The following is a 27742-nucleotide window of genomic DNA, read 5'->3' as shown; positions in this document are numbered from 1 at the left end:
GTCTTAGTTTGACAGTCAACAACTTTCCACGTGGTAGTCCACAACACTCTTCTCCAGTTTAGAATAGAAGCAATAGTACAGGCTAATTGAATCAATGGTGTGCGGAATTTTAAAATGCTAGTTACAAGTCTTAGTTTGACAGTCTATAACTGCCAGTTTGAAAGCCTTCAACAGTCTACTTCAGTTTGCAATTGAAGCAATTATAGAGGCTGATTGAAGCAATGGCATGCGGAATTTTCAAATGTTAGTTACAAGTCTTACTTTGACAGTCTACAACAGTGTACTTGAGTTTATAACTGAAGCAATTTTACAGGTTTATTGAAGCAATGGCGTGCAGAATTCTAAAATGTTAGTTACAAGTGTTAGTTTCACAAACAATGCCAACAATCATCTTTTAAACACAACGTTTAGGGAGCCATGAGTATCAAACTATTACTAATCCACCAAATACTTATCCACTCAATATTCAATCCAAATAAGCTGCTCTATGGGGGGTGTAGTATTCATAATCATATGCAAAGCTTATATCATTTGTATATTCCCCCATTTTCTGCTACGCTTTATTGAATGTACTGTGCTTACTTCACATGTATTTGTGTTGAGAACCAGACGTTTCCATCTCACCTGGCATCTAGGATGTCAATTTGATGCCAGCTGCTCTTTAAATGGAATAAACTTGGTTAACGATCTTCTTCTTGAACCCACCAAACCAATTCTAAATATTCCTAGAGGCTCAATAAGAGTTAGAATGTCTTGGCAGTAAAATGTCCTTTTTGAAGCATTTGTCCTCCCCTGCCAAAAAAAAAAAATGATCCGTTTGCAAAAAAAGATCCATCATTAATTTTTAATCATATAATTTAATAATTATAATTTAATCATAATTCAATCATAATATAATATATAATTTAATCATATATTAATCATATAATTTTATGATGTAGAAAGCAAATTAGTTGACTTCAATGTAGAAAACGTTAAAATAAATATCGTAAACATTTTCTGCGACAATAAGGGAGGCATCACTTCGCAGCACCTTTATTCAGCCATAGCCTAAATGAAGATAGATTAGAGATAAGGAAATTTATATTGTTCATACATTCCCCCATTTTTTATTGTGCTTTATTGAATGCACTGGGCTTACTTTGCATGTACATATGTTGAGAATCAGGTGTTCCTATCTAACCTGGCATTGGGGATATCTCAGACTTATTTTGGCCCATATCGACCAATTTGCTGCCAGTTACTCTATGAGTGGAATCCATATGGTCAACGATCTTCTTCTTGAGCCCCCCACCCCATTAGGGTCGAGATGCTATTTTTCATCAGTTTCTTCATTTCTCTTCCGTCCTCCTCAATATCTCTTCCTGTAGCTTAGTGGCTGGGCTAAAATAGGCAGTTGAGGCAAGAACTTGAATGGCTTCCGAGACATGGCCCGACTTAATAGTCAACATTCTTTAATTATTATATTGTCGTCTCTCTAAACTTACCAGCTTTGTCGCATATCCATATTAAGTTTGTGGGCAAATAAATGGGCTCTGAAAATTTTTCTGCGGACAGAACAGGTTTAAAAACTTTCAGTTTATTCTGTTGCAGCTGCTTCACAGTATATCCATAAGGCAGGGAAGAACCAAATTGAGAAAGGGAGAGACAATTGCCTTCAATCAATCAACCAATCATTTATTAATACTAAAACACTATTACAAACGTAAAAAGGCTATTCAGCCCAAGAAGCTTTGCTTATTATGCCTTACCAATAGCATTTATAGACCCCCCCCTCCTCTTTCCTCCCTAGACTTTAAAAATTACTTTTTGGGGTATTGTCATTGAAAATGTTTGAATCATTGAAAAAATCGTAATACCAGAAAAATTGACCTTCTAAATTAAAAAAAATAATGTTTTGCTCCCCATCCCCCCCCCCTGTATTTTTGGTAATTAACACCCTTGCGGACCAATACCACCTTGAATAAAATTTTCGCAAGAAAACTGATTTAGCTTTGATTTCATAGTGGTGTAAGAACCGAAATAAAGACTGCAAGTTCTTTCTATAGTCTCCTTTGCATACCAACGTTTGAAGATACGTCACAACAGAGCTGGAGGCCAGGGTTTGCAATTTTGTCAGCCTTTTCCAGGCTTTTTGCCATATATTTTTGTTTATTTGAGCCAATTATGATTATTGTGCCAATTGAACGTATTTTAGAATTTAAATCAGATAATTTTCCATCCACTTAATCTATTCTTTCACACAGATTGGGGTTGATATAAAACTTAGAATTGCTAACACCTATTGCCAGCACGGCATCTGTCGATACTCCAGAACTTGTGACGCAAACAAGAGACAAGAAACTGGTCAAGCAACTTCTTCATACCAGACAATAGCGTTGGCTCGGTTCAAAATACATTAAATAAAAAAAACAAGTTTTTTTCAACTGAAAGTAAGGAGCGACATTAAAACTTAAAACGAACAGAAATTACTTCGTATATGAAATGGGCCGCTTCCTCATCAACGCACCGCTCTTTACGCTAAAGTTTGACTCTTTCTCTCAACTCTTCTTTTTAAAACAGTAAAAGAAGGTTAGGTTAGGTTACGTATTTAATATAATGCGCTCTGGTCGATCCCCCTTCCATAATTCTTTGTGGTAGTTTTCATAATTTTATTATCAAAGTATTTTATTTTCATCATATTTTGTTCTATTTCATTAGCATTCACCAAACTTAAACTTCTCGAGTATATAATAGACAAGTACCATTAACACTAGGTGGGAGTAAGGAGCAAGCTAAACCGAAGTTTTTTATGCTATGACCCAGTCTGGAAAACTACTGTTTTCCAGACTGGGTCAAAACATGATTTAATAACTTGCTTAACATCTGTGTGACATTTAAGAATTTTTGAACTCAATATAAGTAGAAATCTAGGAGAACGCGCACAGTTTTCCATATCCTTGTTTTATGTTTTAAATTAAACAAAAAAAATTCTTTTAATAAAAGTAAGGAGCGACATTAAAACTTAAAACGAACAGACATTATTCCGTATATGAAAGAGGCTTTTCCTCCTCGACGCCCCGCTCTTTACGCTAAAGTTTGACTCTTTCTCTTAACTCTACACTTTAAAACAGTAAAAAACTTTAGCGTAAAGAGGGGGTGTTGAGGAGGAAAAGCCCCTTTCATATACGGAGTAATTTCTGTTCGATTTAAGTTTTAATGTCGCTCCTTACTTTCATTTAAAAAACTTTTTTTGTTTAATTTCTGGACGTTTATGAATTAATGCATAATTTGATCTTGGCTCTCCGCACATAAATAATTAAAACGAAATTCGAATATTAATTTTTGGGGGCTAAATGGCTTTTTCATAGTTTTAATCGGAAGATTTTGAGAAAAAAGAGCGTGGGAGGAGGCCTGGTTGCCCTCCAGTTTTTTGATTACTTATAAAGGCAACTATAACTTATAATTTTTTACGAACGTTTTCGTAATTTAAAAAATATACTTAACTTACGAATTAAATTACGTAGCGAACTTCTATATTCGTATGTTTTTATTGCGTATATGAGGGGGCTCAACCCTCGTCGATACCTCACTCTTTACATTAAAGCTTAAATTTTGTCCCAATTCCTTAAGAATGACCCCTGAATCACAAAGGCCGTAGAATAAATAAATGAAATTACTAAAAATACTTTGGCGTAAAGAGCGATATATTACGAAGAGGTAGACCCCTCATATGCGTAATAATTTCTGTTCGTTTTAAGTTTTAATGCTGCTTCTCAATTTCAGTAAAAAAAACTTTTCATATTTATTTTTTCATTATTTTTTTAAATAATGCTAGAAAATCTTGCGCCTCTTCCATTGAAAGTGTCTTCCCCTATGAGAAGTTCCTCCATGGAAAGATCTTCCCCGGTACCCCTCCCCCTAAAGTCTCCCCTCCCCCCAAACCAAAAAATACCCCTGAAAAAGTCTGTACATTTCCCAGTAACCATTACTATATGTAAACACAGGTCAAAGTTTGTAACTTGCAGCCCCTCCCACAGGGACTGCGGGGAAGTAAGTCGTCCCCAAAGACATAGTTATTAGGTTTTCGACTATGGTGAATAAAATGGCTATCTCAGAATGTTGATCCGGTGACTTTGGGGAACAATGAGTGTGGGAGGGGGTCTAGGTGTCCTCCAATTTTTTTGGTTACTTAAGAAGGGCACTAGAACTCTTAATTTCCGTTAGAATGAACCCTTTCGTGACATTCTGGGACCACTGAGTCGATACGATCACCCCTGGGGGAAAAAACAAACAAAAAAACAAAAAAAAACAAATAAACACGCATCCGTGATTTGTCTTCTGGCAAAAAATACGAAATTTCACATTTTGTAGATAGGAGCTTGAAACTACTATAATAAGGTTCTCTGATATGTTGAATCTGATGGTGTGATTTTCGTTAAGATCGTATGACTTTTAGGGGGTGTTTCCTCCTGTTTTATAAAACGAGGCAAATTTTCCCCGGCTCGTAACTTTTGATGGGTATGACTAATCTTGATGAAACTTATATATTTAAAATCAGCATTAAAATGCCATTCTTTTGATGTAACTATTGGCACCCAAATTTCATTTTCTAGAGTTTCGGTTACTATTGAGCCGGGTCGCTCCTTACTACAGTTCATTACCACGAACTGTTTGATTATCCGTGTAGAATTTGTCTTAACTATTTGTCTTTTTAGCTACCCTAGCCAGTTTCTAATCAATTTCTGAAGAAACTACAAGAAATTCCGCTGATGATGGTTTTACAAAATGGATAAAAATGTGTCTGAATTTAAAATAAAACAAAAACATTATTTGGGGTGTGTAAATAAAAGACATGTTGGGGTGCTTGCATTATGAACAAATGTTTTCAGGGCACAAAGTGATTAAATTGATTATAGAAATCTCTCATATCAGTCTTGAGTCTAATTTAAAATAATCAGTATTTTTATCAGGATTTCCAATATTTCACAGCTGAACAAATAGGTCAATTTCCCCATCCCTCAGCCTCATTTCAAAAATTATTGGAAGACATTTTATCGAAGAAAGAGTTTTTCTGAAAATTTCCTACAATACCCTATTCTTCTATCCTCTAATCTTCTATTCTCTTCTATTATCACATGGTGCCTTTAATTTTGTGTCATACAAAGAATAAATATACAACTTTTATTTATGATAAATGATAAATTTATGACTCTCATTTAGTGTTCTGACATTGCCGCAAACAGGAAATATAAGCTGTCAAGAGTAATTTCAGTATTACTCAAGTATTATGACATGACTAGGCTGCTAAATTATTCAGGAGCACTGAATAAAAACTGAATGTTATGTTCAGGGCCATATCCAGGATTTTTCCTCTTTTTTCGGGGGGGCTGTTACTAAAAAATGTTGGATGGTTACAAAAAACGTTCAAAAAAAAAGAAAAAACAATTGTTTAAATTCATTTTTGTTATGTTTTTACGAGTCGGTCAAATATTTCAGGGAGGGGGTTCAAGCCCTCTAACCCTCTTCACTTGGATACGGCCTTGGTTAATTTCACTTTAAACATCAGGGTTAGACACGGAATCATTTCCGCCCCTCTACCAATCATTATACTTTATGTCTCTTACACCTTATTGCACCTAGCAAATAGAGTCAGTAATTGATTTGAGCATTCAAAAATCCTTGCTCCTATTTTGATTTTTGGTCTGCATGGAGAGATTGATTGCTTATCCGAATCCTCCTTTGTTTACCCTAAGAGATTAAGTGAATAGCATACATCACAACACATCACCAACTTTCAAGCAGCCAAAACTACTAACAGCATAAGCAACCAGAATATCCGTGATGCCCTAGCAACATTTCGCTTTAATTTTTAGGCAGTACTAGTACTTGGAAACAATTAAAGTGCATTTAGAGATGAATAGTTGTTCCATTTAGCTACCGGGTGATATACCCAAATGAAAGTGGTATAGAACCAAATTTATTGCCAAGGATTTTTTTTTTATTTCTAGAAGAAAAGTTTTGCAACAGTATTCTCTAGAGAACAACTCTTATTGATCAGCTTCTTTTCATTTTTCTTTTGAATAATTCAAAAGCATTACTGTTTTCTTCTATATTTTGGCGGCTGTAGTGGAAAATTATTATATATTTCAATTTTAGACGATCTAAATAGGTCCGGAATTTAAGAAGGAATTCGTATTTTTCATAGGATGGCTATATCGGACCTTTGGTGACGTCATGACATAAAGAAAAGGCTCACCTATAGCCTATTTTCATATTGATGCATCATGCCATCTGTTTAGACCGGACGTTTGCATTATAAGTTTGAGAGTTCAAACAACATACTCAACAATTTAAGAAGGCATGGTCAATGATATCCCTTGTCAATTTCGTGTCTTTGTAGTGAAAAAATGGGGCACATACCCAGACACATATTTTCATGTTTTGGACACCCCCTTTCCCAAAAATAATTAAGCCCTTATTATACCGAAAAAAATTAGTTTATCTCCACCCCTCTGCTCTCTCTGTATTCCATACAAAACATAAAACCGTACAGTTCATCATACTTTCTGACTCAAACCGACACTCAGCTACACAGATCTACAATTAATCAACTTTAACGATCATATCAATAATTTGTTTCATTTCTGCAACACTGGCTGAGCCAGATACTGTTGGTGCAGAAAAGGCCTTCTTATCTTTTACTTCTACCGTCAGCCTGTTCCAAGTTTCGGGGCCGCTCTGTCTTAAAGAAAATTAAGACCTTATAGTAATTGGAACCGGCAATCTACCCACTCCGTGTGGCATAACTGTATTCCCCTCCTTTAAAACTATTTAAAATATTACTTAAGGTATTATAAAAGTAATATCATACTACAGCTGTTGTTTACGAACCTGATGATGGATAGTTTGCTGACTGTCATTGATTTTCTTTGCCAGGTCCATCATGTGGCGATCCAAATTGGCAGCTACCGAGTTGGCCGATTTTTCGCTCACGACTTTTACGTCCTGGAAAAAAATAAAACTTTAAATTTTTTCACTTTTTTACTTTAATAAATAAAAACACATCAAATAATTAAGAATAAGTATCAATACATGTATATTAACCTGACAATCCACGGTCAATTGTTTTTTGCTCAGTTGAGTGGAAATTATGTTCTGGTCTTGAGAAGGCATGGGGGTTGTCAGCCCTACTCCTGTTAATTTTTGCTCGTTTTGAGGGACTCATCTGAAAATATTAGTGAAAAAGCTTTATGTTTAATAAAGCGGAGAAGGAGTTTGTGCAAAAACTATCTGAGTGATAGATTCGAAAGTAAGAGGAATGTAAAGAAACTGGAGGAAGCATTCAAATATTTAATATAATGCACTCTGGGTGGTCCCCCTTCCATAATTCATTGTGGTAGTTCTCATAATTTTGTTACTAAAGCGTTCTATTTTCATCATATTTTTTTTCATTATCATTCACTAAACTTCACTTTTCGAGCGTGTATTGTATAATAGACAGGTGCCGCTAACACTAAGTGGGAGCAAGGAGCAAGCTAAACACAAATTTTCTATGCTATGACCCAGTCTGGGCTCTGACCCAGCCTGGAAACAGACTGGGTGCTTAACATCTGTGTAACATTTAAGAATTTTTTTAACTCAAAATAAAATATAATAAATAAAAGTAAAATAAAAGTAAAAATTTAGGAGAACGCGCACAGTTACACACGCGCATAGTAAAGATAAATGGGCAGAACTCAACTGAGATAGAGTTGCAAGAAAAGATATAGAGGAAAATAAAAAAGTTTGTGCTACCTCGGATATGAAGGAAGATTTGCTTTCGTGAGGAAGAATTAGGGACAGTAATAAAAGGATTAAAAAATAATATGGAGCCAGGTGCTGATAGTGTGGTAAATTAGTTTCTTAAATACGATGGAAATGAGGTCAGAAATAAGTTGCTGAAGATTATGAATATGATTTTTGAAAAAGAGGAAGTACATAATGATTATAGGAAAACCCCAATTAAATCACTGTATAAGAAAAGTGATAAGAGCAAGTGTGGTAATTATCGAAGCATTAACCTGGTCTCTGTAGGTAATAAATTACTTAGTAATTTGATACTTTTTAGACTGAGAGATGCAGTAGACATAGTTATAAGAGATGAACAGTGTGGTTTTAGAAAGGGTAGAGGATGTGCCCACCAAATTTTCACTCTTAGGCTAATAATTGAGAAGTGCCTTACTTATCAAACACCTTTGGTCCTCAGCTCTGTAGGTTAGGAGCAAGCGTTTGATTCTGTTGATAGAAGAGATTTACTAAGGTGTTATCCTTGTATGGTATACAAGACAAATGCATTAAAGTGATTAGTGCTATATACAAAAATAACACTGCTGCGGTTAACGTAGGAAATGAGGTTAGTAGCTGGTTTCGTATTAATAAGGAGTTAAGCAGGGTTGTGTTCCATCCCCTTTATATGGATCATTTTGATGGACCTCGTCTTAAGGAACAAAGGCAAGGCAACGGGAGAACATGGAATCAAATGGAGAGAAAAACTTTCCTAGACTTAAGATTATGCTGATTGTTCAAGCATCCTAAATGAAAGTGTAAGCAAAATGAATAAACTTTTAGAGGTTTTGTGAGTTCAGGGTACTAGAATAGGTTTGAAAATTAATGTTAACAAGAATAAGTCACTAAGGCTAGGAATAAGTGAAGATGAGAAAGTGGCATTAGGTAAAAAAAAAGATTGATCTGGTGGACAGTTTCTCTTACCTTGGTAGTATTTTATTAGTAAAGACGGTGGGAGCAGCGAAGATGCTAAAAGTAGAATAGCTAAGGCTCAGGGTGGTTTTTCACACTTAAAAAAAGTTTGGAAAAATATGAAGATAAGTCTGCAAACCAAGATTAGAATATTGAAAGCTACAGTGATGACAGTGGTCAAATATGGTTCTGAAGCATGGGTGCGCTGAAAAGAGGCTGAAGATTTGTTAGGTTTTTTTCCAAGAAATTGCCTACGGATTGTTCTGGGCATCCGACTGACTGACCGTATTTCAAAGAGTAGGCTGTACGAAAGGTGTGTTTCAATCCCATTCTCTAGTGCTATAATTAGAGAAATGTTGAGATAGCTAGGATTTCTTGGATGAAGGGTGACAGATTGCTGAAGATTGTCCTTTTTGGCCAGCCGTCTAGGGCTAAACGGAAGGCAGCTTGACCGCGGTTGGCGTGGGAGGATGTCATAAAAAAAAGATTTAAAGAAATGGAAACTTCCTGGGAGGGTGTAAACAGGAAGGCTTTGAATAGATTGGGATGGAGGAGGAGCCTGTTTAGCTGTGTTGGCCTTAGGTGGATTGGTGCTGCGGTGGGCTGTAAGTCGTAGTAGCAGTAGTAGTAGTAGTAGTTTGAGTTTGACTTGGTTATTTATTGCAATTTCTGTTGGTTTTGGGTTTAATTTATTTATTGATGGTTATTTGTGGCAGTTTCATGTTTTTGGCCTTATTTACCTTGATACCAAGAGAGGCCACATGGTTAATGATTCCTGTCAGAATGTTTAGTATTCTATAATTGAGTTATTGAGTAAAACCAAACATTCACGTAACATTTGATGGTCTACGAGAGCAAATCTGGATATGAGTCAGTAGCCTTGGTATACCACCAGTGCAGATAATTGTGGCTCAAGTCTTATGATTGACCCCCCAATCCAAGAAAAAATCTTGAGTACGTACTTGACCCAATCCCTCCCAACACTTTTACATACGATATTCTGTCTCATTAGAAATATGTAAAGATTTCTACTTTTAGTAATGGAGTTTCTAAAAAACGTCAATAATTAACAAAAGTTGATTGGTTTCCTCAAGAAAGAGAATCGAGTTCCTCAAAAAAGAACTGAAAGGTCCTAGATCAAATTAACCACAACCTAGCCCGGTTTTGCTAGGTTCTTAGTTTGGTCAAAACAAAACAGTTTTTTTTATCTTTACTTTTAAAATACAGAAAATGCCGATTTTTTGGTACAGCTATATTCACAAGCTATTCATAAAATAAAACGCACTTGAAAAAGAAAGGTGGGACACATTGAAAAAAAGAACGCAAGACATAAGCGAGATGAAATATAAAAGAAAAAGAATAAAAGAAAAGGAGAACGGAGAAGACGACTATAAAATTTTGGGTACTGCTAATCATTATTTTTTTATTACAGTTATGTGTTACTTACTTCATATTGAAACGCTATTCAAAAGGCAACAGAGAGAAATAGAAAACACAAAACATAAACAAAATTTAAAATACAAGAAAGACAATTATAAAATTATGTGCAATTCTCACCTTCAACTCATCTACAGTTTTCTTTTCCATATCTATCAGCATCAAAGAGTTGTTAACAAGGATATTTCCCACTTTTTCAAGCTCCATGACAGTGGTCTTGACATTTTTGTCAATTTCTTTCAACTCTGAAGGATCAATTGGAGAATAAGCTGGACCAATATTAAGAGATGTAACATTATCAAAACTTGTATGCAGTGACTGAACGCTTGTCATGATGGCAGCAGTGTCATTATTGATTCTTGATACCTAAAAAAACAAAAATTGGAAAGCAACCATAAAAGTCTGCCATGTTTTTGTTTTTTCGGCTGTTGCAAACATATTCTTGCTTTTCTGGGATAAATTTGTTTCAGTAGGATATTTTTACCGAGTACTGGACCACAAATACGGAAAAGAAACACCTCACCCCCAGTCTGGGCAAAAAAACAATCTTCATCTCCAAAAACATAAGATTTTATTGGTATGATTTGGAAGTACTGTCAATGTAATTTGACAACGGTTCACAAGAGTAGCAATAAATAATTACAAAGTAGCGGTGTACAAGAGAGTAAAGTTGGTTTAATTTATGTTAATATAGCCAACAAAAATGGTAATTGATGTAGCCTGATTTGGCGAAATTGTTGTTTAGCTCTTCCTCTTGTAAGCATGCCTGTAAATATTCGTACTCAGATAATAACGAATATATTCGTCTTAGTAGTGACAACATAATTACTCCTATGACATCCATTTCCCTCCAGTCCTGTGGCACCCATATCCCTCCATTACTGTGACATCCATATCCCTCCATTCCTGTGACACCAATATATCACCATTGCGACAACAGCTAGCGGGTACTTGTTACGTAATAGGTTTTGCTTACTTTTGGTTGTTACGTAATATGTATTGTTTACTTTTGGTTTTTACGTAATAGGGAGTGTTTTTCCTTGATTGTTACGTAATAGGGAATATTTTTTTAGAGTACAGGTGCTTGCTATATAATAGTGAGTGTTTTTCTTAAAACCCTAGAAGGGCCAGGGAAAACCCTTCAGGGGCCTGCTAGTGGAGAACCATCAAGACGCCAGACCCTAGCGAGCGATTTCAACAGGCTTTTAGCAACCAATTCAACCGGGGCCCCAGTGAGCATTTCCGACAGGGCCCTAGCAACCTATTTTATTGGGCCCTCTATCCTAACATAACGAAGAGAGCCCTAGTATCCAATTTCACTGGTGGCCTTAGCATTTAATTCCGACTGGATCCTAGCATCCCAGAATAACACCAGGCACCATAACCTAACCTAATCACCGGGGCCCTAGCATCCAATAAGAATGGGGCCCCTAGCAACCTTTTTCATCGGGTGGTCTCCCTAACCTAGCAACCTTTACCACCGGGGAACCCTAGCAATCAATTCGATGGGGGTCCCTAGCAAGCAATTCCAACGGGGGCCCGTAGCAACTAATTCCACTGGGGAATATAGCGGTCAATTCTAACAAGGCCCCTAGCAAGCAATTCCAGCAGGGCCCTAGCATCCAATCTCATGGGGGGGAGCCTAACAACAATTTTCACCGAAAAGATGTATTTCAAGATGTTTAAAGATTTCTTTGGATGTAACAGGGAGGATGAGGCAATCTTGCCAGACATGTCAGACTTCAGGGGCCCGTAGGGGATTTCCCGCTTGTAACTGAGGAGGGCACACACGCGGATTGTTTCGTAATGACAATGCGTACGTGGGTTGTTTTATAATACTTTAAGATTTTTTTTTAAATCTTTAAATATTAATAATCTAATTTTTTGTCCGCATTAGGATCCGAAAGGGATTCCTCCTTAATGGAATGGAGCTCTAGACAGGTGGACTATAAAAACCTTTCTAATACTATTATTCGAGGAATACTCTCTACATGATGACCTATTACACGCACGGGGGAATCCCCTGCCCGCAATTTAAAGCGATTAAATTGTTAGCATGTTTCAATCCTTTTCCACATGAGACCACACAAGCATCCCAATACTATTGATTTGTGCTCTATTAGATGCACCTGCATGTTACAGCGTTATTAATTTTCTAAAATGACCTAGGCAGGTTAAATTAGCAATTGAATAAGCGAGATGCTAGATAGCATCGGTTTTGAAATTTCATTGAGTAAATGATTATGCATTGAAGATTCGTTTTAGAACAAGAAATCTAAATAATAAAGGCTTTTTATTTTACATTATACTTTTTTTAATAAAAACAAATATATAAGCGTTATTAAACGCAGAAAAAGTAATTAAAACATAACAAACTAGAAAAACGTAAGAAAAATCTTATAAAAGATAAATTCCAAGTAAAAAAAACATTAATTAGAGAGAGGTGGGAACCCTAGCAATCATCTCGAGAGAAGGGTTGGTATAAAAGGAAAATTTAAACCAGTTATTTCTGAGAAACCTTTATGAAAATACCAGATTTCTATTGCTCAATTAGACTCACCTGCAAGAAAAAAAAAACACGATTTTGCATTCGGTTATTTCTGAGAGTTTTTAATGAAAATGCCACGTTTCTTTGACTGGAAGTTAGATTTCAGTCGCCCTCCATCGACAAATTATTTTAAAATCTCGCACTTTACCTTTCAGCTGTAGAAGATGCTAGTCCAAACAATTAACGCCATCATGGCAATATGTGGCTTACCCTTGTCATCCCTGTGATACATATAATCATTCCTAAGACATTATTCAGATATTTTCTCTATAAGATTAGTTATAAAGTCCATTGATTCGTATTTTTGCAAGCCACCCTAAAACTTGGTAGCTCCCATGGCAATTTACGCCACCGTGGCAATATGTGGCTGGGCTTTGACATCCCTATGATACATAATAACATTAATAAGACATTTTCAAGATATTTTCTTGTTAAATTATGCTTAAAGTCCATTGATTCATTTTTTTCAAGCCACCCCTCAATGTGACGCCCTCCACGCCAATTTGCGCCACCATGGCAATATGTAGCTGGCCCACAGCATCCCTTTTGATACAAATTATCTTTCCTAAGGTAGTTTTTAGATATTTTCTTGAGAAAATTATGCTTAAAGTCCAACGATTCGTCTTTTTGCAAGCCAACCCCCTCTGTGATACACCATGTCAATTCAAGCTAATATACGACACTGTTACTAGCCCTCTGGCACCCCTCATCATACCTAAAAATATTTTTCTGAAAATTATCTTGCTAAAAATGATCAATTAAATCCAGTGGTTCATGTTTTTGCAAATCCAACCCTCCGTAATGCACCAAGTCAATTTACACCACTGTGCCACGCTATTACTAGCACTCTGGCACCACCCATAATTCCTAAGACGTTTTCCAGAAATTGTTTTTTAAAAATCATGCTTAAAGTTTATTGATTTGTGTTTTTGCATGCCAATTCGAAAGTAAAACAGTTCAAAATAGGGATGGTAAACATAGGGGGGGGGGGGGGGTAAAACAGTTCAAAAAACAACTTCGAAGTTATCTACCTTCTACCATGGCACTATGTGGCTGGCCCGTGGCATCAAAGTGATACATACCATCTTTCTTACGGCTTTTTTTCAATTTTTTGACAAAATTATGCTGTAAGTCCACTCATTCGTGATTTTGTAAGCCATCCCCGAACGTGTTATAGCATGTCAATTCACGCCACCCTACCACACTCTGAATGGCCCGCTGGCACCCTCTAGCCCCCTCACATTATTAAAGTGATAACCAGTTCTACTTCCCCTGCTTCTAACTCCCGCTAACCATAGTCCAACCTCCGATTCTGCTGGCTTCTACCACGGTTCAACCGATTCCAGTTCTCACTATGTCCACTCCAAGCCCAATTCCAAACCGGTCTCCGATTGCGTCATTAACAGTTCCACCTCCCCACTTCTGGCCCTGATTCTACAATTCTGATTCAATCCATTCCACTCCAAGTTCCACCAATTCCAAAATCTTGTATGCGGCTGCCTCCGTGGTAATCTGTTGCTGATCATCGACAGTAGAAGTTTATTATAGTTTTCAATCAGTATCACTTTAACATTGGAAGGATAAACACTTGCATCTTATTTTAAAGGTGGAGATGAAATATTCCAAGAGAATATGTGCACATGATAGAGCTATCGTTGCGTTGAAAGCCGACGATGAAAAATATTTGAACTATGCAACAAACATTAATGGGGATCTTACTGGAAATGTGTGTTTGCGTTATCATGACAGTGAGGTGTTAAATTCATTTGAAATACCGAAAAAACTCAATATTATGGATCGTGGATATGCTAGAGTAGCATTTTCAGAAATGAGAGTGATCAAAGACAGTGCAAGTCTAAAACTTTTAGTTGATGACGATGGTCAAGTTCTTGCTAATAGTTCTGATAACACGTTACCCATTGCCGAATCCTATGACCATCTTTCTGGGATTAACATTTAAAAGAATACAAGAGCAAGGCAGGCACACCGATGTAACAGTATCATATGCCATATCTTATCCAGGTGCCGAAACAGTGACTTGTGTAAAAATAATGTCATAATAGATAGTGAAACCCCAATTAAAATATTACATCGCATTATTTTGTATCGCAAGTGAAATATGGGTATGTGAAATAAAGTCATAAAAATGATTGCTTTGAATTTATCTCGTAAAATACTTCATTATGTTTTCTGTTGAGATGTCAGATATTCCATTTTGGAATATTCCATTTCATACACGACTTTTAACAACATTACCAGCCACATATTGCCATGACCATCTGAATTGCTTGGACTAACATGATCAACAGCTTAAAATTAAGGTAGGAGGCGTTAAAAGAAATTTTCGGCGGAGGGAGACTAAAAATATAATACCCAGTCAAAGAAACTAGGCACTTCAATTAAATAGATTCTAAGACCACACGATACGTGACATATGAAACCAAAAGAGGAAAGGATTTAATAAATAAAAAAAAATCAAATAGGTGAGAAGACGAGGATTTTGTCAGCCAGTAGCAAAATATGAAGATGAAAACCATGCAAATATTTCCACAAGGGCTTCTGCCAAGTCCTCCTCAGTGCTCAAAAAAAGAAGCAATTGACAACAACAAAATCTAACCTTTCGAAGTGAATTGAGCAAGAGAAGAGATACTGAAACAAAAAACCATCCAGAGATCAATGAAAGAGAATTTACCAATTAGATTGAATATTGCCTTGAACTGGATTTTCCCTGTCTGCAATTTCAGTTTTCATTGGATATCCGGGCAGGTTTTCTTAAATTAGACTGGGCAAACATATTGATAGAGTCTTTTAATATTAAGATGTTATAAATTGAGCTTAAGGAAATATCTCCTGTATCCCTATTTATAGCCAAATTCCTGTTTATATATTTTTTATCTTAATCACCTCTTTAAAAGATTGCTGTAGGTCATTTAAAGTAGATATTAAAGTCGCATTTTCAAAAAGAACTCATTGTCAGGAAATCTGCATATATGCTGGGCCAGAGCTGAATCAAAGTTGTCAACTTTATTTTCAAATCTCAGGGACTTATCAATTGAAATTTGGTAATCTTGCAATTGTTCCCCTAGTTGTAGATGTGTCCTACCAATATGAAATATCCCACATGAACACGGGACCCTGTAGACACCATTACCCAGTATAGGGTCAGTTTTCTCCTTTCCCGAGTTAAAAAATGTGCAACTTTCTGTTCAGTTTTGAAAGAAACAGAGAGTTTATTTTTTTCAATTTTTTAAAGTTTGTCTCTGAGTTTCGAGACGTATGGTAATCTAGTAAAAATTTTGTTCGAAACTGCCGATGTAACTGAATCAAGGGGGATGGGCTCCTTATTTTTCAGTATTACCTTTTTTAATCGTCTATTATATTTTCAATGAGGTTGATTGGGCAACCATTGCAGAATAGAATATCTTTAACGTAATCTAATTCAGATTTTACATGATTACGTGAACAAATTTTCAGAACTCTGTCGACTAAAGAAATTACTACCTCTCTTTTCAAAGAAGGAGGGTGATTTGACGAGAAATTTAGATACTAATCATTATGGGTTGGCTATCTATATAGAAAATTCAAGGCTAGGAGTAGTTTTTATAATTAAAACATCCAAGAAACATCCAGTTCTATTGTGAATTAAAGATTCAAATCAAAAAAATTCAAATGTGCCAAAAAGTCTCTTAGAGAGTCCTGACCATCTTCCCAAACAGCAAGAATATCGTCAACGAAGAGAAATCAAAGAGAGTATTTTAAGGGGAAACTATTCAAAGCAGATGGATCTATGAAAATCATGTAAAAATTTGCCAAAAAAGGAGACAAAACAGTGCCCATGAGTAGGCCCTTAATCTGAAGAATTTTTTTGCTTCAGGGAAAAATTCTCCGTGCGTGCGCAGGGAATTCCCCCTTCGTGCAATAGGTTATCAAGCAGAAAGTATTCCTCAAATAATAATATTACAAAGGCTTTCATAGTTCACCTGTCTAGGACTCCATTCCTCTGAGTAGGAATTTCGTTCATATCCTAATGTGGACAAAAAAATATTTATATTATGAAGGTGCATTGATTATGAAAAAAAATGTTTAAATTAGGGAAAAAATGCATTGAAAGAAAAAGAAAATCTCTCAAAGTATTATATAACAACCCACGTTTGCATTATCATTACGTAGCACCCCACGTTCTCAGCCCTTCTCAGCTACAAACGGGAATCTCCCATGGGTCCCTGAAGTCTAGCCTGTCAGGCGAAATATCGTCGTCCTTAACACATGTGAACATTCCCCTATTATATAAAATCCAAAGAAGTCTTGAAAGGTCTTGAAAAACAGCTTTCCTCGAAATTGGTTGCTAGGGCCCACTGATGAAATTGGGTGCTAAGACCCGTTCGGATTGCTTGCTAGGGACCTTGTTGGAATGAACCGCTAGGTTTCCCGTAGAATTGGTTGCTAAGAAACCCCGTTGGGATTATTTGGTCGGGAACCCCATGGAACTGATTGATAGGCTGCTCCCAGTAACAATGGTTGATAGATTAGGTTAGGGGGACCCCCCATGAAAGGGAAGTCTAGGGGTCCCTAGGGAAAAGTTTGCTAGGGGCCCCGGCGAAATCGGATGCTAAGGCCCCCCGTTGGAATTGGATGCTACGACCCCGGGTGAAACTGGATTCTAGGGCCCGGGTGGTTAGGTTAGGAGGCCTAGTGACATTGGATGTTAGGGTCCCTTTGGAATTGGATGCTAGAATTTCCAGTGAAATTGGATGCTCGGGCCCCGCTGGTTAGGCTAGTTTTGAGGGCCTGGTGAAATTGGCTGCTAGAGCCCTGTTGGAATTGCTCGATAAGACCCAGGTTGAATTGGTTGCTAGGGACATAGGCGTCTTGAAGGTCCTCCACTAGCAGGATAATGGATCAGATTATTCAAATGCCAAAATTGGAGGGCATCTAGGCCCCCTCCCACGCTCATTTTTTCCCCAAAGTCAACGGATCAAAATTTTGAGATAGCCATTTTGTTCAACATAGTAAAAAACCATAATAACTATCTATTTTGGGATGATTTACTCCCCCAAAATCCCTGGGGGAAGGGCTGCAAGTTACAAGCTTTGACCAGTGTTTACATATAGTAATGGTTATTGGGAAGTGTACAGACGTTTTCAGGGGGATTTTATTTTGTTTGGGGGGGAGCTGAAGGGAGGGGGCTATGTTTGAGGCTTTCCTTGGAGGAATCTGTCATGGGGGAAGAAAAATTCAAGGAAAAGGGCGCATGATTTTCTAGCATTATTATAAGAAAACAATGATAAATAAACATGAAAACGTTTTTTTCAAATGAAAGGAAGGAGTAGCATTGAAACTTAAGACGAACAGAGATTATTACGCATATGAGGGGTTCTAAAAATACTTTAGCATAAAGAGCGAGGTATTTAAAGGAGATAATAAAAATATAAGATTATGAAAGTTTGTTACGTAAGTTACTAATTTATAAGTTACGTATATTTTTTACTAATAAAAACGTTCGCTAAAAATCAAAAGTTCTAGTTGGCTTTTTAAGCAACCAAAAAATTGGAGGGTAACTAGGCCTCCTTCTCCACCTCTTGTTTCTCAAAATCGTCTGATTAAAACTAAGAGAAAGCTATTTAGCCAAAAAAAGAATTAATATACAAATTTAATTTTAATAATTTATGTACGGAGAACCAAAACCAAACATGCATTAATTCAAAAACGTTCAGAAATTAAATAAAAAAAACTAATTTTTTTAGCTGAAAGTAAGGAGCGACATTAAAACTTAAAACGAACAGAAATTACTCCGTATATAAAATGGGTTGTCCCCTCCACAATCCCTCGCTCTTTACGCTAAAGTTTGACTCTTTGCCACAATTCTACTTTTTAAAACAATTAAAAGCTTTAGCGTAAAGAGCGAGGGATTGCGGAGGGGACAACCCATTTTATATACGGAGTAATTTCTGTTCGTTTTAAGTTTTAATGTCGCTCCTTACTTTCAGCTAAAAAAATTAGTTTTTTTTATTTAATAAATATCTAAGCCTTTCATTTCGAACTAAGCCAGTTTTACGAAGTCTGTTTTTTCTAACGTTTTAGCGCCAAACTATTTGACTAAATGTTGGCTTTGGTCACGCTCCAGAGATGAAATGAACAAAAAAAAATATGTGTAAAGGGTATAGAAATCTTTCTATATATAGAAAACTTTTAATTAAGACAGTGAATAAATAGGTAAAATAGTTTTGTCCGTTATTTATTTTCATTTCATTTATTTGCAAAAATGTGGCTAAAACTCTCAGGTAACCGTGTTCAAAATACATTCGTGGAGATGATGATAATAACGGACATTCTTCCGTTCGTCCGTTCGAATGTATTCAAAATACATTCGTGGAGAATAAAGATGATGAAAGATGACAAATAAAAATGCTATTCTGAGGTCAGTGCTCAAAATGAAAATATCAAAATTCCTCCTGCTCAAGCACATAATCAAACATTAAAGAACGATCTTTTTGCCAGACGAATGGGGCGTTAAATTGGAAACAATGATTTTGTTTTAACGCACCAAGTTACTGTTCATTGAACAACAATATGTTAAAATCCTACTTAATAAAGTCATTTTTATTAATACAACAGTAAAAATGACAATGAAACGCATAGAAATAATGATACAAATAGATGTTGAATATTTTTTTTGAAAAGAAATTTTAATACTAGTTTGCACAACGTTAGAAAACACTCAGTAAAACACTTGTTTTACATTTTTTTTAAGCTGTGTCATGCTCACAACTATTTATCCCCTCTTTGTTAGAAAAAAATTGCTTTCCAGATTACAATCAAAATAATGCATACCTTTAATTGTGACATCTTCATTAGATATAAAAGGATTTTCTGATACCATTTCATGTCAAGCTAGAATGTGTGATAAATTATTTGCAAAGTATTGTTAATTAAACGACATTTTAATTTATTAGAAGTGTTAGAGGTGACTGATGTGCTATTACAGCGGATTTTAACATTTACAAAGCTGAGATGTACGTAAAACTTTTTCCTATTCCTATTCTTTGGCAAACTTAATAAGATTGGTTAACTTTCAAAAACGGTATGGCCTGAGAAGTGATTATTTAATCCATAATAAAAATTACCTCCTTTCATAGCAAAAATTAAGTCACTTTCTAACCAGTATTTAAGTTGAAAATGAAATAAGTTACTTACTTGCGCAGAGAGACTAACTACCTCTGAATTAATCTTTTTAGAAATATTGTCAAGTTCACCAATAGCCTTGCTAATCTTGGATTCTCCACTCAAAAGGCTTGCAGCTGTCGCCCTCAACTTTTCTGTATCTTCAGTTTGTCTCTCTACGTTCCCGTCACGAATAGATACAAGAAGTTCTTCCAGCCGCGAGCTTCTTGCCTCCATTTTCTCTCCTACGATTTTAACCTAAAATAGGATAAGGTAAAATTCACTTATTAGTGAGATCATCCAAAATAAAAGCATGTGAACTACAAAACATTACCTATGGCCATTTACATAAAACCTTTTATTTTTGGAGTTTCCGAGGCTGATGGAATATCCTCGAAGATTTTTCATTAAGAATAATTTTCAACGGTCCAAGTCCTATTTTAGGCACGATTTCCTTATATACATAAATAAATAGTATATACACATAATAAACATATATATATATATATATATATATATATATATATATATATATATATATAGCCTTATATTATGTTGTGAAAAGAAGTTTTTAGTAGTTGAGATATTTCATTCAGTTAGCATGGGACAGTCCCCCATCCCTATTCACAGAAGCAAAACCTTGCTTGTGCAGCCTCAAAATGACGTCAGGGTGGGCCCTTTCATGAGTATGTATAACCAGAACCGTGACTGCAAAAAAAGCTGCAGGGTGACAATTGGGAGCGGCGTTCCTCGGAGAAATTATACCCTAGTAATAAATACAAGTTTCCACGGAATTTAAAATAATGGAGAAATTTTCTGGATTTGTTTGTTTTAATGAGCTGTTTTTCGGCTTACCAACTATGCTGTCTTTTTTGGACTACCTCCTCATTCTACTAGAATATTTGCAGGCATGAATATGCAATGAGTCGGAAATAATAGGCTAGAGTTCGCTTGTGCTGGACGTTGATTCTTGTTCTTAGAAGAGCATCGACGAGTATAGGAAAGCCTGTAGTGACAAAGCTGGGCCCAGGATTGCAAAAATCCTTCATTTATACCAGGGACTTCTGCTGTTAGGTACTAAGCTTGCTTAAGTACTCTGTGTAGGCTAGAAAAAGTATTATTCCCTGACGTCTCTGATGGTCAATACGTTTATTCACGTAGAAATGATAGGGTACATAGGCAGGGAGTAGGGATCATGATGAATAAAAAAGCTTCTAATTCTTGCTCAGACTGGGAAGGTTTTAATAATAGAATCCTGGCTGCTTACTTCATGACCAGAAGTGCAAGGATATCAGTCATAGTTGTATATACCCTTTTAGAACCGATGTTGGAGAAAGTATTTAGTGACTCTGATGAATTTAAACACAGCTACAGGAACAAATGGACAAGACCCCAGGATGAAATATGGCCTTTTTATTAGGATTTAATGCCCAGGTTGGTAAAAGTAGATTTAAATGGCATTTTACCTTAGGTAAATTTAGCGTAGGAAAGGAAAATAGCAACTGTTATAGACTGAAGCAATTTGTGTAGGTATAAGAATCTATCTAATACCAAAGTGGTATTAGGTCGTAAAATGTCCCACAAGATAATATGGTACTGACATAAAGGTAAGACAGTCATGCTTATTGATTACGTGAAATATTGTTAGCTACTATCTATTATGGTGAATCACCGTATCCTTTTAAACACTTACAAGGAAGCAAGTCTGGGCCCATCCCCGTTCATGGAAACTGTAAGATTTTTCAGGAGTTTCAAAAAACTTATCTATGGAAGTAAATATCCCTTACTGATAGAAAAGTTTGGGTTCAAATAAAATATAGCGTAATTATATATAGAAATATACCAAAGTCTAAGCGTACCTCATTTCCTATAACAGGTAATCTGCTGAGCATGCTTTTTTCTAAGTTATCAACCTTCTTCATCAAGCGGAAGAACTGTCGATTATCATCTGACCCGCCAGATACCCTGCCACCGCTGACTGACTCTAATATCTTTTGGAGTTGAGCTTTTCCTCGTTGATCAGACTGAAATCAGTAACTACAGTTTATCATATATTAATAGTAAGACAATAATATAAGTATTTAAACCGTCCATACACACAAAATGCACAATGAAAACTGTAAAGATAAAAACACAAAATTAAAACCAAAAGAAAAGCGAAAGAGAAACTTTTCATAAAAAAAAACGATACAAAAACAAAAAAAAACGTAAGTTCCTTTGATTTTTTGTTTGTCTTTAGGTTGCTTTTAATTTTTTCCCATTTTTTTAGGTTAAATTCAAGTTTACTAGTATAGTCTGTTTTTATTTCTTATTTCCTCCCCCTCGACATTGTTAAAGGTTTCCATAGATGAAGCCAGATATTCAGACATTTGTTAGTATCTGAAAAAAAAGTTTTTTCAAAGTTTCCCTGTTTTAATTAACATTTTTACCCGCTGTTATATTATCATTTCATTCGAGCAAATGAAGTGTATTATAATTTACACTCTCCAAAAAAATCGTTCAATAGATCAAGAGTGACAAAACAATGTTTGGAACAAAATTGAATTCGAATTAGGTAACTGTCATATGTATTTTGCGAGCTGCTATAGTAAGTTTTTCAAGAAAGAAAAATAAAAGGATTGAATGGTCATATGCTCGGTAAATATACACGAGATTCCACAACTGACATAGGGACAAGGTGAAGATACTTCTGGATTTTTTTTCTTTTGAATATACACAACTGAAGCACTTTCTGAAACCATTGAATACCAGAAGGCAACTAAAGCAAATGAATTGAAAATTCTGTATTTCAAGTGGTGAGGGGGCTATGGATTCAAGCTCGCCCATAGCCACTGCTCTTTTGTTCTTTTAATGTCTTAAGATGATGAAGACGGTTTAACGGCAATCCCTCAGGGCAAGAGGCAGGTGCATGTTACGCAATAGGGAATGTCTCTAAAAGATGCGGGTGTTAAATATGTAATAGGGAGCGTTTTCTAAACGCTGCAGGTGTTTTCAAGCAAAAACTATTGCGTGAAAATTCTGGGATAATTAATTGATTTAGAATTATCGGAAACTATACACATTTTAAGCCTCGGGTTTAAGAGGCAGCAATGCCCTACTGTGATGTGATCATTTTCAAAGGTGTAGGTAGTCCTACAAAATAAATAGTTGACACAAACATTTATTTTTAGCCAAAAAACGCAACTTAGCACAGCAAGGCGGTGTTTTCAGCCATCTTCTGGTGCAAAACAACAATTCTAGCCGAAAAAGTCCTAAACGATACTGTGTGAAAACATTGATATATTTGGCTGATTTAGATATATTAAAAAACTATACGCATATTGAGCCTTTAACTTCAGAGGCAGTAATGCCATACGGTAGCGCATTCGTTTGTAGAGGCGCAAGTAGTCCTACAAAATAACGCATAAAATAGCCATCGATTTTAGCAAAAAAGACAGTCCCATGACAAAGTTGTGTTTTCAGCCATTTTTTTGGTGCTAAAACAACAATTCTAGCCAAATGAAGTCCAGACTGCTATTGTGTGAAGAATCTGAGATGGTCATTTGATTTAGAATTATCAAAACACTATACGCATATTGAGGCTCGAGTTTCAGAGGTACTGATGCCGCACGGTTGCGTATTCGTTCCTAAGGCCGCAGATAGTCCTAAAAACCAAACTGTTAACCTATACGTTTATTTTAGCCAAGAGCACTGTCCCACAGCACACAGGCCTCTCTAATCTTTCTTCTACCAAAATAAAATCCAAAACTATTTAGTTTTGCTGAGAGGAGCTTTGTAAAACATGAAGTAAAGCGTAAATAAAACTGTACCTCAAATAACAAATCTCCTCCTCTAGAATTGCTTGCTCGGGTAGGCTGGCCACATATTTTCATGGTGGCATGAAATATGCATAGTCTTGGCTCAAATAAACGTGATATTTTCATTAAAACATTTCAGAAATAACCGGATTCTAAAACGTGTCTCTTTTTCCTCGCAGGAGCGTCTAGTAGAACAATAAAAACGACGCATTTTCATTTTCTCAGAAACACCTCTTAATATGGCTTAAATTTATCTCTAGCAACAACCCTTCCCTCTGGAATTGATTGCAATGGTTCACACTTCTCTTTAGTTCATGATCGTTTTTGCTTATATTTTACCCTTTATAAGCTCTTTTCATGTTTCTTTTTTGTTTGCTTTGTTTTAACTGATATTCTGTGTTTTGATAATGCTTGTAAATATGTTTTTATTAAAATCTGCATGTACAAAATCTGTATGTCATTCTTTAGATAATTGTTCCAGGATAACACTTCAAAATGTATCAATTTAGGTAATAAAATATCTACAGCCACTGCTATGTAGCATCTGCTATGTAACTTGTAATGTCTAGGTCACATTAAAAAGTTATTAATGCTGTAACAGCCAGGTACATCTAATTGAACAAAAATCAATCTAAATACTGAAGAAAAAAGTTCTTAAAGGATTATGTAACACCCGTTTGTATCGTAATTACGTCGCAACCAACGTATCTGCCACCATTACGCCATTCCCAATAAATCTACGAAGGCAGGTAATATTACGTCCCCTCCAATAAATTTATCAAGTCACGCAAGATTGCATTATGTTCCACGTGTGCACCGTCATTACGTAACACACACGTGTGTGGCCCGTCAGTTACAATCGGGGATTCTCTACTTGACTAACGACTCTAACAAGTCCTATTATGTAACAACAAAGGTAAACAAACCCTGTTACCTAATAACACCTGCATCGTTTAGGGTACCCTCTCTATTACATATTTAACACCTCCACCTCTTAGAAAACTTCCTTTATTAAGTAAAATACATCCGCGTCCTGTCCTGAGGGGGTCACCGTTAAGCATTGGGGGCCTTCTTCATTGTGTTAAGTCTTTAAAGGAAGAAAAGAGTGTCTGTCTAGTGTCTATGGGTCCATTTAAATCTATAACCCAATCACTACTATTTCAGTAGCTTTTCGACCTAGCCTTCTTTTTTCTGTTCAGACGGGCTTCTTTTTTTCTCTCCTTAGGCTTGTAAATACAATTCATTTTACATGATGTAAGGAACTCGTCATAAATAAAATTGATTATGACTCCCCAGCATCTCTGTTAACCCCAATATCTACAAAACTGTATTTTTTCCAATTTGCAGAGCATCACTAATCTGTTAACATAGTCCGATTTTCTTTGACATTAAACTAGCAGCGTCAGAATAAAACAGTAGAAAAGGGTGGGTAGGCCCCTAGTAATGGGCTCAATATATTTTGGTCTGCAATTTTTTCTCAAATATTTTGGACCATTTTCGAAGAAAAGAATATGAACCAGAAATGCTATAATCATAGCTGTGTTTCTTGCATGGCTATGTAAGCAGCTTTTTGATCCAACATTTTTGTTCCAGTAATGTTCTGTTCAGACAAGTTCATAATACCATGAATATATTCGTATTATTTAACCATATCTGAGGAATTTACCATAAATCAAAGTGATTCCAATTCACCCAATATCTCTAATTCCGAAAATCTATAAACCTGTTTTGTTTTGTTTTTTTTTCTTTTTTTTTTTTTTTTTTTAGTTTATAGAACTTCTTTAAGTTGCTGAAATTATCCAATATTCTCTTAAAGTATATTTACAGCATAAAATGGAACAAAACAGGAGGGACAGGTTTAAAGTGCCTTAGACATTGAAAAGGAAATCTTGTTATTTAAACTGGTAAAATGGAAATTTATACAGCCATATGTATCTTTCATAAATTAGGAAGAACAAAGAAATCAATTTTAATGGAAACGACCTCCATATGTAATCGCGTATTTTTTGGTAGTAGTGGGCCCCAATATCAAAAACAGAAACTTGGGTGAAATATCACCAAAAACATAAGCTAAAAAGACAGGGCACCGAAAAGCTTTAGAGGGAGTAGTTAGTCATTGAAGGTGTAGGTATCTTTCAAAATCAGCAGATTGCTGATACTTGAAGTTTTACTGACGAACAACGTTGTCCAGTTTAACCTTATATTTTCGCTTATTTGTTTTCATGGTTGAACGCGACCACACTGACAGCATTATGAGACTCTAAAAACCTCATAATTTAAGACAACCAAAAGAAAATTTTGGAAAATTGTGGTTTCAGGTATGGTTAGAACTAAGTTGACAACAAAAGGGACAACAGAAGGGTCAAAGGCACAAAAATATATTTTAGCTTTGGTGTCTTTTCTGCTTCAAGTTTAACAATAATTTTAGCATAACGACCTTCGTTTCACTTTTTCAGGAAAAAAAACCTTTCGTGACCTGACTAGTTCTTTTTGTTTTATGTCTTGAAAATATTTTGGTAAAAGGCATTCTTTTACGAAAGTTACTAACAACCCCAGCAATTGTAGACTCACAAATTATGTTTTAAAAAGTTGCAAGAAACTTCACAATTACAAACTACGATGAAGGGTTTTCCGTTGGAGACACTAACACAGTGTCTTAGTTTGGCTAATCTGACAAACCGACGACACTAATCTGGAGACTAACGAAACTAACCGGAGACACTAATCTGACAAACTGACGACATTTAAAAGACGGGTGATCTCATTGTACAGAAGTTGTACGTTTTCTCTTTCAGCTTTTTTTAAAGATGCTTTTGCTCACAAATGCAAAAAAGAAATATGAAAGAAAGGAGACATTTTGCGCAAGATGCTTTCGCTCACACATACAGAAGATAAAAAATGAAAGGAAGGAGACGTTTTACACAAGTAAGTTTCTTTACTCTAGCGGAAATTCCCATCAAGTACAAACTAAAGCATCAATACTCGTTTCAGCATGTGTAATTAACAACAGACATGTGTCATCACCTGCTTTGTTATCCTTCAGCTTTTCGTTTTCTCCTTCAGCTTTTTTTAAGATGCTTTCGCTCACAAATGCAAAAGATAAATAAATGAAAGAAAGGAGACATTTTGCACGAGGCACTTTCTTTACTCTAGGGGAAATTCCCATCAGGTACAAACGAAAGCACTAATACTCTTTGCATCGTGTGTAGTTAACAACAGACAAGTGTCATCTCTTGCTTTGTTATCCTTCAGCTTGCCGTTTTCTCCTTCATCTTTTTTTAAGATGCTTTCGCTCACAAATACAAAAGAGAAAAAAATGAAAGAAAGGAGACATTTTGCTCAAGGCACTTTCTTTACTCTAGAGGAAATTCCCATCAGGTACAAACTAAAGCATCAATACTCGTTTCAGCATGTGTAATTAACAACAGACACGTGTCATCACCTGCTTTGTTATCCTTCAGCTTTTCGTTTTCTCCTTCAGCTTTTTTTAAGATGCTTTCGCTCACAAATGCAAAAGATAAATAAATGAAAGAAAGGAGATATTTTGCACGAGGCACTTTCTTTACTCTAGCGGAAATTCCCATCAGGTACAAACGAAAGCACCAATACTCGTTGCAGCACGTGTAATTGACAACAGACAAGTGTAATCTTCTGCTTTGTTATCCTTCAGCTTCCTGGTTTCTCCTTCAGTTTTTTTTAAGATGCTTTCGCTCACAAATACAAAAGAGAAAAAATGAAAGAAAGGAGACATTTTGCTCAAGGCACTTTACTTACTCTAGAGGAAATTCCCATCAGGTGCAAATGAAAGCACCAATACTCGTTGCATCGTGTGTAAATAACAACAGACAAGTGTCATCTCTTGCTTTGTTATCCTTCAGCTTCCCGTTTTCTCCTTCATCTTTTTTTGAGATGCTTTCGCTCACAAATACAAAAGAGAAAAAATGAAAGAAAGGAGACATTTTGCACAAGAAACTTTCTTTACTCTAGAGGAAATTCCCATCAGATACAAACGAAAGCACCAATACTCGTTGCATCGTGTAATTAACAACAGACAAGTGTCATCTCTTGCTTTGTTATCCTT

The 27742-nt window shown here is 35.9% G+C and overlaps 1 protein-coding gene across 1 annotated transcript in view; it reads right to left on the bottom strand.

The window, feature by feature from the left end:
* Positions 1 to 27742, bottom strand: part of LOC136027669 (uncharacterized) — an 86191-nt gene that overhangs the window by 28167 nt on the left and 30282 nt on the right. Inside the window, exons 3-6 of the mRNA XM_065705115.1 lie at positions 21724 to 21888; positions 19898 to 20122; positions 10276 to 10521; positions 6874 to 6987 (exon numbers count right to left, since the gene is read on the bottom strand). Of these exons, the coding sequence (XP_065561187.1) occupies positions 6874 to 6987; positions 10276 to 10521; positions 19898 to 20122; positions 21724 to 21888 (750 nt within the window). The remainder of the gene's footprint in view (positions 1 to 6873; positions 6988 to 10275; positions 10522 to 19897; positions 20123 to 21723; positions 21889 to 27742) is intronic.

This window comes from Artemia franciscana, chromosome 5, assembly GCF_032884065.1.
Source record: "Artemia franciscana chromosome 5, ASM3288406v1, whole genome shotgun sequence".
Lineage (NCBI taxonomy): Eukaryota > Metazoa > Arthropoda > Branchiopoda > Anostraca > Artemiidae > Artemia > Artemia franciscana.
Note: the sequence above shows the minus strand (reverse complement) of the source record. Positions and strands in the feature narration are given on the sequence as shown.